The sequence below is a fragment of the Tachyglossus aculeatus genome, chromosome 19, assembly GCF_015852505.1.
Source record: "Tachyglossus aculeatus isolate mTacAcu1 chromosome 19, mTacAcu1.pri, whole genome shotgun sequence".
Taxonomy (NCBI): domain Eukaryota; kingdom Metazoa; phylum Chordata; class Mammalia; order Monotremata; family Tachyglossidae; genus Tachyglossus; species Tachyglossus aculeatus.
In genome coordinates this window covers 5,706,487-5,719,564 of record NC_052084.1, presented here as the reverse complement: position 1 = coordinate 5,719,564, position 13,078 = coordinate 5,706,487, and the positions used below count along the sequence as shown (strand labels likewise).

Here is a 13,078-nt window from a genome sequence, read left to right as displayed (position 1 = left end):
TCTATTTATTTTATTTTGTTAGTATGTTTGGTTTTGTTCTCTGTCTCCCCCTTTTACACTGTGAGCCCACTGTTGGGTAGGGACTGTCTCTATGTGTTGCCAATTTGTACTTCCCAAGCGCTTAGTACAGTGCTCTGCACATAGTAAGCGCTCAATAAATACGATTGATGATGATGATGAATATAAATAACTTCGCTTTTGATTCTCTCATTGCTGACTGTTGCTCTCATCCTTAAAGGTGCCTGGAGTTCCTTTACCTTTCACCTTTTAAATCTGTCACGCTATATTCCTCCTGACCTACAAAATCCTCCTGAAAAGCCACCTCCTCTGAGCAGCATTTTCCTTATGAATGCCCCCTCCCCCTGGCCAGGACATCCAACCAGTTACCCTTAGCATTCCGTTTATTATTTTTTGCTTGCTTTTTTTCACCAGTTATACTTACAGCTCCACTTTTATTCATATTCTATATGTACAATTGGTGCCTGCCTGTCTCTCCCCATTAGATTATAAATTCCCCAAGGGCAAGGATCCCAGGATCTACTTTAGAATATAAGCACCTTGTGGGTGGGGATCATGTCTAGTGTAGTGTACCTTCCCAAGCGCTTATTACAATGCTCAGCACACAGCAAGGGCTCAATAAATACCAATGATTGACTAATACTTTTTTCCTTTATTATACAGTATGTTTTCAATCATCTACCAGTGCTTTGTACACAGGAAGCTTTCAATAAATGCTTATGAATTGGGAAGTAATAATAATAATAATAATGACGGCATTTATTAAGCACTTACTATGTGCAAAGCACTGCTCTAAGCACTGGAGAGGTTACAAGGTGATCAGGTTGTCCCACGGGGGGCTCAGTCTTCATCCCCATTTTACAGATGAGGGAACTGAGGCCCAGAGAAGTTAAGTGACTGGCCCAAAGTCACACAGCTGACAATTGGCAGGGCTGGAATTTGAACCCATGATCTCTGACTCCAAAGCCCGTGCTCTTTCCACTGAGCCACGCTATTTCCACTAAGTAATGTGGCTTAATGGAAAGAGCACAGGCCTGAGACTCAAAGGACCTGGGTTCTATTCTCAGTTCCACCTGCCTGCTGTGTGATCCTGGGCAATTCACTTAACTTCTCTGTTCCTCAGTTACCTCATCTGTAAAATGGGGATTAAGACTGTGAGCCCTGTGTGAGAATGGACACTGTTCAACCTGATTAGCTTCTATCTACTTGAGTGCTTATTACAGTGCATGGATCATAATAAGTGCTTAAATACCATTAAAAAAATTCCTGTTCTCCCTTGTACTTAGATTGTGAGCCCCATGTGAGACAAGGATTGTGTCTGACTTGATTAACTTGTATCTACCCTAGTGCTTAGAACAGTGTTTGACACATAGTTAAGCACTTAATACCACAATGAAGATGATTATGAATGAACTGTAAGGGCTCCACCTCAAAGACAAACCCTGACTCAGAAAATCCATAAAGTGCTCAAATTTGATAAAACAAAAACAATTCTGATCACCAGATCTTCGGGGGGGGGGGGGGGGGGGGGGGGAGGCGGTTTCTTGGCCAGCTGAGCTTTTGGTTACATTCAATTTCAGCACATTATTTTAGGCAAGCAGTAATCCACGAAAATTACTGTTTATGAATTATAAAATGGATACCACCAATTCCTTTCTTACTAGTCAAAAGCAAAGCAGTTTCATCACTGAAAAGCAGGTGAATGAGAGCAATCTTACAGAACCTACAAAAAGCCTTTTAGTAATGTCAGTAATGTGAAAAAAAGTGGGTTTATGGCTAATACCACAACTACTTTATGAAATCTCATATTATTGTGGGCCTTCCCACTTGGTATACTGGGGAGAACTGTGTAACTTTTTCAGCAATATTTCTTTTAATCACCATTATTGATAAACTGCCTCTTCCAACTCTGCATAAAAAAATCACAATCCAGAAAAGTAACAGCAAGCTCCCATTTGAAATATCAGTTATTTCTAGAATTTACCTCTGCTCTCTTCAGCATCTCCCATTTATTGAGTATTTTCATGGCAAATACCTTGTCTGTGTTTTTCAGTTTTACCACGGCGACCTGTAAGAGATGAATAAAACAAAAACAATGAAATTTTATAAGACTCATTAAGGCCTTTTCCTCTCAGCTCCAGAGAGCAAAGCAACTTGCTCCCCGGAACCATCAAATGCAAAACACACTCCCTCTATCACCTATCCTATATTTGTTGCTCAGGTTAAGTTTGTTTTTAAGGCTTTAAAAAGCTACAGCAGCAAGCCAAAAAGTGCTGTAACACAGATCCAAGAGTGGAAATAGTTGGCAGCTGTAACCAAAGTTAATTAGACTAGAAATGAACTGTTATCTTTTACTGTTGCTGTTTCTATATACTTTTTAGCCTGTTTTGTTCCTTGTGTCTGTCATCCTTCTCTTTGTAGATTAGGAGCTTCAAGTGGGCCAGGAATTGTGTCACTCAAAAAAACATTTATTCTTCCAAGCCCTTAGCATATTGTAAGTGCTTAATATCACTGACAAGTGCTATCATTGACAGTCATAATTATACATTACAAGTGCACGTGTTAAAAAAATACACTGCTATAAGAGAAGAAAAAATTCTGGAGGACACATATCAATAATATACAATAAAAAGGGAGGCAAATGAAATAAGTTTGGGAATAAGAGGGCATATCGCAAAGAGATCTCTATTTCTGTATTAAGAACTTAGTCATAGATCCACTGCAATAGATAGCAGGGAAGGGGGAATCTACAAAGGAAAACAAATAATAGTGTCTAACTTACTATTAGACCTGTCTTCATCTTCGACCAGGAAGATGAAGTATATCCTACACAATTATGAGGTAGAAGCGAAAACACAAGGAATAATGCCTAGGTCAAGTGAAAGAAAGTAGAATGCAAGAGTTATTTTGAAAAAAAAACTTCAACTCGAAAGGAGAACATCTAGCAGGTCCTTGAAATCACCTAAAGACCTAAAGTTTGACCAAAAGTATATGTATAAATAAGAACAGTCACGTCACTTATGGCTTTCCAGGAGAAGAAAGTCAGCACACATAGCTAAAAAAGGAAGAAGAGTTTCAGCAGCAGGCATCCAAGTTGTACAGCAGAGAGCAGGGAGTAGCAGCAGAATCTTACTTGAAGAAACCTTGAAACGTATTGACAAGCTAGTTATATGTTATTACATAAAATCCGCATTTCCTGGCTTGGTTATCAGGGAAGAAAAGCAGCCCTTCTTTGAGCGGTATATGAAAATAACCTTAGGGTCGGTGTAGCAATAACCACTACGCTCCTATTCAAATCACTGGAAGAATACCATCATTATTAGCCTTCCCCTAGCCCTGGCCCAAAATCTAGGGGGCCTAATATGCACCATGTTTCCCCTTAGATAGAAAGCCCTCCGTGGGACAGGGACAGTGCCCAACCTGATTCTCTGGTATCTGCCCCAGCGCTTAAGACAGTGGCTTGTCTGGCAGACAGTAAGTGCTTAGCAAATATCACAGCTATTATTATGTCTCATGCAGAGCCCCCAGCCTCCAGAGATGATGATGATGATGATGGTATTTGTCGAGTGCTTGCTATACGCCAAGCTCTGTTCTAAGCACTGGGGTAGATACAAGGTAATCAGGTTGCCCCACACGGGGCTCACAGTCTTAATCCCCATTTTACAGATGAGATAACTGAGGCACAGAGAAGTTAAGTGACTTGCCCCAAGTCACACAGTTGATAAGTGGCGGAGCCGGGATTAGGAGCCTCAGGCAACTACAGTGCTTTCTCCCCCTCTCTTCAAGGGGCCGAATGAGGTTTATTAATTTTCCCAATATCAAATTAGAAGCCAAAGTAGAATCCCTCATATAGTTTTTGCCCAGGCTAGGGAAGATTCTTCTACATTTTTTTCTGTCAAAATGATACACTACAAAACACAAACAAGGAAATATACTTCAAATGTACACCCTGCATCTGTTTCCATGAACATTTATAAAATTAGCCTGTGAACGTTCCCTGGAAGGGTTCCTAAATCCGCCACCTTCTGTCAAATAAATACTTCTCCCCAAAATAATAGATTTTGAGAACTCCGAGCATCTGACGATGGCTATGAAAGTTCCAACCCCGAATGCTACCGGCAGTACCAGCTGTCAGAACAATCCTGTTCATTGGAGGCTCTCCAAAAGAATAAAGAAATAAATAAAAACCAACACTAAAAAAAAATTCTAGTGTCTCACTAATGAGTTTCCAAACTCTGCAGATTTTCTAATTTATCCTCAAACGCCTTCCCAATATCACGAGGTACTCTGCCAAAAGTCTCAACTTGTGTCAGAATTTCCTCATGGAAAAGAAAACGGTCACACAGCAAATCAATGCTGATTTGCCACCTACCCTCACGCCAGCAACCTTACACGCTACAATTTGGCTAAGTGATAGGGAAGCCAAGACGGTATGAAAAAAAACAACACACAAGCAATGACTCCTCCTTGAGGAAGGAAGCTGTGGGAGAAGCTGTATTCTAATCCTCCTTCAAATTATGGCATCCAGATAAGTAGTTAGATCAAAGCTAGGGAAACTGAACTGTTATAACGTGTGCTTATATTCCTCATATATCAAAAGCAGAAACTCTTTCTACACTATGAATTGAGTGTAACTGGAGTCAGTTCCTAGAGGAGTTATGGTGGATTAATCATCCTGTTCTTTCCTCCTTTCCTATGAAAGTAAAACCTAATCCAATAGAAGAGGAAAAAATGAAATGTGGAAACGGGGGACAGGATGTTTTCAAATAAGATCACTAACAGCTCCAACTATCCATATACTTGTACTCAGAGCAATTTTTCTGAAATGCAGAGTGGTCTAGTGGAAAGGGCTTGGGGCTGGGAGTCAGAGGACCTGGGTTCTAATGCCGGCTCTGCCATTTGTCTACTGTGTGACTTTGGGCAAGTCATTTCCTATCTCTGTGCCTCAGTTACAACATCTGTAAAATGAGGATTAAGACTGTGAGACCTCTGTGGGACATGGACTGTGTCCAACTCAAACATCTTGTATCTACCCCAGTGCTTAGTACAGTGCCGGGCACATAGTAAGCTCTTAACAAATACCATTAAAAAATGCATAAGCACAAGCACATGAGCTCCCTGGGTGCTTGGCCAAACAATGAGAATGAGGGCAGGGCTCGGAGGATGAGCCAAGAGATATGGATCTGGCTGGCTCACTATGCCAGCCGGGAAGGTAGATAAAGCAGGTGGAAACAAACTAAGGGTGGCATGGGCTAGGGCCCGTAGGAAATGCAGAAAGGGCCGCAATCACTGGGAAAGCACGGCAGGATGTGGTGACAGCATTAAGTCCAAATTGGGAGGAAATCACAAAGAAACCCACTGAATTTTGCATGGCCCTCAGCTTATTGATTACTATTCCTCTAAATGAAGATCTAAATGATTTCAGCATAAACCTTCCAGGCAACAATATTTATCCAATATCCACTGTATGTCCAGAACACTATGCTAGAGAGTCTTGTTTAGACTGGAAATGTCCAATCTGTCCCAAGCCTGGATCCTGCCTAGTTTGGCCATGCTAGGAGTGGAGCCCTCAAACCGTGCCTATATCTGGTGAGAGTCTCAAATGGGCTAGAAATGAGTCCATGCAGAACTAGCAAGCTCCAAGGCAGACTTTCAAGGGCCCTGTGGATTTCTAGAATCCCAGGGACGGCCAAGCACATAAAGAACCCCTGCCCAGGTATGTGACAGTACCCGCTGGAAAACAGACTTGCATTTACATTCAGTCTCTAGCTTAAAATGTCTCAAAATTGCATTCCCGCTTCACACCTAAAACCCATCGGGTTGGGCTTTGTGCCAAGCGGACCTGGCCTCAACATCAAATCCAAATGAAGATGACGGGTGTGTATGGGAAAATGTCATAGAGGCTAGGAAGTGTGCAAAGTCACAAGTCTTTGCAAGTACCTGGATTTACATAGTCATTCTCCCTTATGAGGTCAGCTTGCTAAATGATCTCTGAAAACAAAAACAAACCTCAAGACTAAAGTCTGACAGGAATGAAATTCTGCACCATTATGAAACTGGAATAGGATTCGATTCCGAAAATTGCTTCCCAGACAGGCCTTTTTTACTAGTTGAGGAAAATTACTCATCCAATGGAATTTATCCAGTGCGATTAAATTTTCCAACGTAAAATTCTTTTTCAGAGAGCATGGTGCCCTAATCCTTTGCTGAAGATATACTTCATTAACCCAGACTGATAATTCTCTCACAGTCAGTGTGCAGCATTTTACAGATGACAGTTTTCTTTCAATAGGTAGCAAAGACTCAGTGAAAGGGGAAGATAGCATGCCTAGTGGAAAGGGCACAGGAAACTGCCACTGGCTTGCTGAGTGACCTTGGATAAGTCACTTAAACCAGTGGATAGTAGATACTGGCTCTCCCTACCGCAGCACGGTATAGTGGATAAAGTACATGCCTGGGAGTCAGAAGGTCATGGGTTCTAATGCTGACTCTGCTACTTGTCTGCTGTGTGACCTTGGGCAAGTCACTTCACTTCTCTTCTTCACTTCTAGACTGTTAGCCCAGTGTGGGCAGGGATTGTCTCTCTTGATCAAGTGCTTAGAACAGTGCTTGGCACCTAGTAAGTGCTTAGCAAATAACCATATTATTATTATTATTACTACCTCTTAGATTGTGAGCAGAGCCCCAGCTGGAACAGGGACTGTGTCGGTTCAGGTCATTTTGAATCTCCTATAGAGACTGATAGAGCGCTTGGAACATAGTAAACGTTTAATAAATTCAACAATGAAAAAACAGCTCAAAAGACACACACACACACACCACACACACACCCCAACCCTAGCGCTTAGAACACCACACCACCACCCCCACCCTACCTAGTGCTTAGAACAATGCTTGGCATATTCTGAGTGCTTAACAATTACCATAACTACGGGGTGAGGCTTCCAAGGGCAAGATAAATTGAAAAAGCGTATGAGATGAGGGAAGAGGAAGAGAAAGACTGAAAGGAGGTACAGAAGCTGATGGAGGCACAACAAAACACAGAGACAAACAGAGAGAAATGTAGAGGGAGATGGAAACTAGCGACACAGACCTCCCCCCACCCCCATTCCCAATCAAGAGCAAAAGTCACACATACACACTCACCTAGTCACACTCTCAAATCACTGTTTCAGACATACAGTCACAAAGATTCACACAGACAGATTTGCTTGGCACAGAGCAATAGAGCAGGCAGAAGAAAAATAGCAGCTGTGTATGGCCACCCCCACCACTGGCTGCCCGGAATTCCGGCCATGTGTCCAGCACAGAGCTAGTGAGCAGCCTGTCTGGGCTGCTAGAGGAAATGGGGACTCCAGGAAATTAGTGGCCACAGTCGCATTCACTTGTGTGTCTTATCTCCTCCTGACACTTCTGCTGCCACTCCAGCTGGGCTCCGCAGCAGCCACTACCTTGATCACTTCAGCCAACACAGGACTTTTGCAGAGCATGCTAGACTGGTGAAACCAAGAGGAAAAATCTTGTGACTCTAACCACCAGTGAGGGATATTTGGTCATATTTTCTTTTATATGGAAATTCCTGAACTAACTTTTCCCCTTTGGGGCAGCAAAGTCATAGTGAAGAAAGCTAACTTTAGTGCTTTTTCTTTCTACTACTAATCAAATGCCGATATTATCTGTATTCTCTTTCATCTGACCCTAAAGAAGCACATTTGCAGTTCTGCCAGGGTCTAACAAAGAAAGTGGCTTGGATGACAGCAGAAAAGGACCTGTTTAATTCAGACTCTGAAGGGAAGCCCAGAAGGCAAACCACAGAGAAATTCGGAATTTCAATCAATCAATGGTATTTATCGAGCACCTACTGGGGGCAAAACACATACTAAGCCTTTTGGAGAGTTCAACAGAGTTGGTAGACACATTCCTGGTCCACAAGGAGTTCACAGTCCTTGGAGGACTATAATTTTCTTTTACGGCCTTCAATTAAGGAAACTATTTTTCTTTTCATTAGAGCTATACACGTGCTATAATCCAAGAAGTTACTTACGTAAAAATACATTTTACCATCTGCATTTTGCACACAAGTCACAACTCTTTCATCCTGATGCATTTTCACCACCCAATCCATGTTCCTGTAACTTTCAGAAAGAACTACTAGCATACACCTAGGGGTCACAACCAACCTGGTGATCTAAACATTAGTGTTTGCTTCCTTACTCCATGCATGCCCAGATGTTCAGGCCAAGCATTACAGACAAGTAAATCCCTTCCTGCCTCTACTCCACCTAGCCTGGAAACTTGTCTCCCAGCTGTTAGATTGTACTCTCCCAAGCACTTAGCACAGTCTCCCCCTTCTAGACTGTGAGCCCATTTTTGGGTAGGGACCATCTCTATATGTTTCCGACTTGTACTTCCCCAGCGCTTAGTACAGTGCTCAGCACACAGTAAGTGCTCAATAAATATGATTGAATGGATGAATGAACAGTGTTCCAATTCAGTAAGTGCTCAATAAATGACACTGATTTGGAGCAACCAACAAGTAATGGGCCTTGGAAAAAAGTCTGGCCAAGTTTTGAGTCAGATTTTCAAGGCAAGAAGAGCACTTAGTACAGTGCCCTACCTACAGTTAAGCACTCAATCAGTAACATGGATTGAGATCCCTGAGCAGATAAGCAGCCTCCTTGGAAGCAGTGTGGCTCAGTGGAAAGAGCACCAGCTTGGGAGTCAGAGGTTGTGGGCTCTAATCCTGGCTCCACCAGGATTAGATTGTCAGCCTTGTGACTTTGGGCAAGTCACTTAACTTCTCTGTGCCTCAGTTCCCTCATCAGTAAAATGGGGTTTAAGACTGTGAGCCCCATGTGGGACAACCTGATTACCTTGTATCTACCCCAGCGCCTAGAACAGTACTTGGCACATAGTAAGCACTTGATAAATGCCATCATCATCATCATCATCATCACTTCCCAGCCTCCTGTTTCTCCCTACTCCAGTCCATACTTCCCATTGCTGCCTGGATCATTTTTCTACAAAAACATTCAGGTCAGGTCACCCCACTCCTCAAAAAACCCCAGTCACTGCCCATCCATCTCCCCATCAAACAAAAACTCCTCACCATTGGCTTTAAAATACTCCATCACCTTGCCTCCTCCTACCTCACCTCACTTTTCTCCTTTACAACCCAGCCTACACACTTCGTTCCTCTAGTGCTAATGTTATCTCTCACTGTGCCTCTATTTTGCCTGCCTTGCTGCCAACCCCTAGTCCATGCCCTGCTTCTGGCCTGGAATGTCCTTCCTCCTCAAATCTGACAATTATTCACCCCACCTTCAAGCCTTATTGAGGGCAAATCTCCTCCAAGAGGCCTTCTCAGACTAAGCCCCACTTTTCCTCACCTCCCACTCCCTTATGTCATCCTGACTGACTTGCTCCCTTTGCTCTTCCCCCCTCCAAGCCCCACAGCACTTATGTACAAATCTGCAATTTTATTTATTTGCATTGGCTTCTGTCTCCCGAACTCTAAATTGTTAGCTCCTTTTGGGCAGGGAATGTCACTGTTTATTGTTGTGTTGTACTTTCCCAAGCACTTAATATGTGCTCTGAACACAGAAAGCACTCAATAAATATGACAATGAATAGCAAAGAAAGCATTGAAGGGGGGTGGGGGGCAACTATATTTAGAAAGCAGCAAGCACCTGGGTAATCAACCCTAATCTCTATTAGCTGTTGCTTCCCCTTACCTGTCATTTATTTTAGTGTCTGCCTGCCTGGCTAGATTGTAAATTCCTTTAAGTCTGTGGACCAATTGATGGTATTTATTGGGTACTTACTGTGTGAACCGCACTGCACTAAGGGCTTGGGAAAGTACACTACAACGGCTTTTTAAAGCAAAAATCATGTCTAAACTCTATTGTGCTCCTCCAAGAGTTTAGTACAGTGCTCTAAACAGAGAAAAGTTCAATAGTTTTGATCAATTGATAGAAATGGATGATGCAGATGTCAATGAATTAACTGGATCTCATTCCGCGGAATTACTGTCCGAAGAGCTCATTGAACTTTGACTCTCTGATGCATCAATATATTAATAGTTTTTACTGAGCACCTAGTGTGAGCAGGGTATGGTCCCAAGTGCTTGAGAGAATTCGACAAAGAGGTAGAAGGCATAATCCCTTCGCACATGGAGCTAACACTCTAACATGGAGAGACAGACACAAAATAATCATTTGGACAAAATAATGACGGTATTTATTAAGCTCTTCCTATATGCCATGGTCTTATAAATACATGCTGGGGTACATTCAAGATAATCGGATTAGACACAGGCTCAGTGACACCCACCAGGCTCAAAATAAGTAGAACGCATATTTAATCCCCATTTTAAAGAGGAGAAAAATGAGGCTCAGAGAACAGAGCAGTTAATAATAGAGCTGTGATTAAAATCTTCTACTCGGCCACGCTGCTTCATTATAAGATGCCAAAACAGTTGGAGAAGCGCTATCACCCACTAAAATATTGGGATTAAAAAGTATGGCAGCAATTTTCAAGAAAGAGGGTACATCTATAAATATAATTGACTACGACAACTGTAATGGGGAGATGTTCAAAGCGGGGAAGAGGTGTCAGAAGGAGTTATCCTGTTACAAATGCTTAAGAAGAAAAAGAGAGAAACTACTGTTCAACCTAAATTGGACAAATTCTTCACTAAATTGAAAATCCATTACCACAGTCAGCCAACAGAGCAATTGATTGACTGAACAACCTTCTTCTGCAGCTTCCTACAAAGGCTCAAAATCTCAGATTACAATTCCTCACATTTAATATTGCAATTTTATGGGTTTTGGTTACGTAAATATTAGCTTAGCAATCTTTAGCAAAACAGTATTTAGCACTTATATTGATTTAATAATACATTACCTGAAGTTCTGGAACAAATCCCAGTTTATAAATTGGAAGACTATGGGAAAATGCACCCCAAAAAACAGCCATTCAGGATACAATCATTTTCAAAGAATATAACCCAATAGTGTTGTGCAGTGTGCCTGTATTACTATATTCTTTCTATGGTGTTCACATTCTTATATTTTCAACTTTAACATTATAGTCCACCAAGCTTTTGCATGTGCATTCTTAGCATTTTTTAGACAACCAAACAGGAAAGAAACCCCAGGTGCCACACCACTGAATCCCTAATAGAATGCTATGAAAGGGAATATGAAATTCCTCTCTGATTTCCCATCCTCCTGTCTCTCCCCACTTCAGTCTATACTTCACACTGCTGCCTGGATCATCTTTGTGCAGAAACGCTCTGGGCACGTTACTCCCCTTCTCAAAAATCCCCAGTGGCTACCAATCAACCTACGCATAAGGCAAAAACTCCTCACTCTCGGCTTCAAGGCTGTCCATCACCTCGCCCCCGCCTACCTCACCTCCTTTCTTTCCTTCTACAGCCCAGCCTGCACCCTCTGCTCCTCTGCCGCTAATCTCCTCACTGTGCCTCGTTCTCGCCTGTCCTGCCGACGACCCCCGGCCCACGTCCTCCCCCTGGCCTGGAATGCCCTTCCTCCGCACATCCGCCAAGCTAGCTCTCTTCCTCCCTTCAAAGCCCTACTGCGAGCTCACCTCCTCCCAGAGGCCTTCCCAGACTGAGGCCCCTCCTTCCTCTCCCCCTCCCCCACCCCCCCCGCCCTACCTCCTTCCCCTCCCCACAGAACCTGTATATATGTTTCTACAGATTTATTACTCTATTTTACTTGTACATATTTACTATTCTATTTATTTTATTTTTTTAATATGTTTTGTTGTCTGTCTCCCCCTTCTAGACTGTGAGCCCATTGTTGGGTAAGGACTGTCTCTATATGTTGCCAACTTGTACTTCCCAAGCGCTTAGTACAGTGCTCTGCACACAGTAAGCACTCAATAAATACGACTGAATGAATGAATGAATGAATGAAATTATACCATTTTAAAAAATTTTTAAAGGCTACATTTGCCCAATCACACCATGCCTTCTAAAGTATGGGAAAATAGGTGGCCTTAGAAAAACCCAGACGCATCCCAGCTAGAACAAAGTCCAGAGTCAAGAACCTTCATTTTGACTAAGCTGCACTTTCCCCAGTGGTACTTACTGTGTGCAGGGCACTGTTCTAAGCACTTGGGAGAGTACAACACAACATTATAATGGACACATTCCCTGCCCACAACGAGCTTACAGGCTAATCTTTACTTCCTTTGTGAAGTCATCGAGAGTAGTGGAAAATGTTACGTTCTCCACCTCCCTGTTAACATCCTAGAACAAAATTATTTCCAATTAGAAAGCAAAGGTATGATTCACCCTCCCCTTACACATTACAGTCTGAAGAGTGGGGCTCCTCAGGTCCCACACTGCCTTGATCTTAAACCACGGCCCCTGGAACAAAACCACTATGAAAACAGATAGCAGACCAGGGTAACAGGCTCCTACCTCTCCAGCTGTAGAACCTCTTGTGGTTACGCGCTTCCAGTCACCACACTGACAACCAAAATGCCATTGCTATGCGATGAAATTCCATCAAGACAGGTTTAGTCATAGTAGGGTGGCCAAACAACCACACTGAAGCAAGCTGGGTGGAAAGACCTCTTGGAATGTGGATCATATTTGGGAAAGCTAGGAGAAGCTGATTAAATCCATATGCCTTTGAAACATCCTCACATGAATCAAAACCAAGAGGTGCTAGAGTGAACTAACCTGTATATGACACTGCCTCAGTTATCCAACCGTCCTCTCACCTCCATCACTCTCTCACAATTTCCTCCTATCTCTAAGACATCACCACATGGATGACCCACTGTCACCTTAAGCATTTCACCAGGTCAAAAACTGAACTCCTCACCTTCTCTTCTAAACCTCTTCCTCCCTCTCCCATCACAGTCACCACCACCACCCACCTCCCTGTCCCAGTCACTCACAACCTTGGTGCCACCTCTGACTCTGCTCTCCATCTAAATCCCAGTTATTTCTGCCTGGTATTTCCTAGCTCAGCCTCCGACTTTCTACCCTTAGGACTATCAATCAATCAATCACTCGTAT

General features: G+C 42.8%; 1 protein-coding gene across 5 annotated transcripts in view; it reads right to left on the bottom strand.

Moving 5' to 3' along the window:
- The window catches only part of CDC42BPA (CDC42 binding protein kinase alpha), a 212,196-nt gene that overhangs the window by 134,082 nt on the left and 65,036 nt on the right, over positions 1-13,078 (bottom strand). For all 5 annotated transcript variants that reach the window (XM_038760800.1, XM_038760799.1, XM_038760801.1 and 2 more), the window contains exon 3: positions 2,003-2,086. In XM_038760800.1, the coding sequence (XP_038616728.1) occupies positions 2,003-2,086 (84 nt within the window). The remainder of the gene's footprint in view (positions 1-2,002; positions 2,087-13,078) is intronic.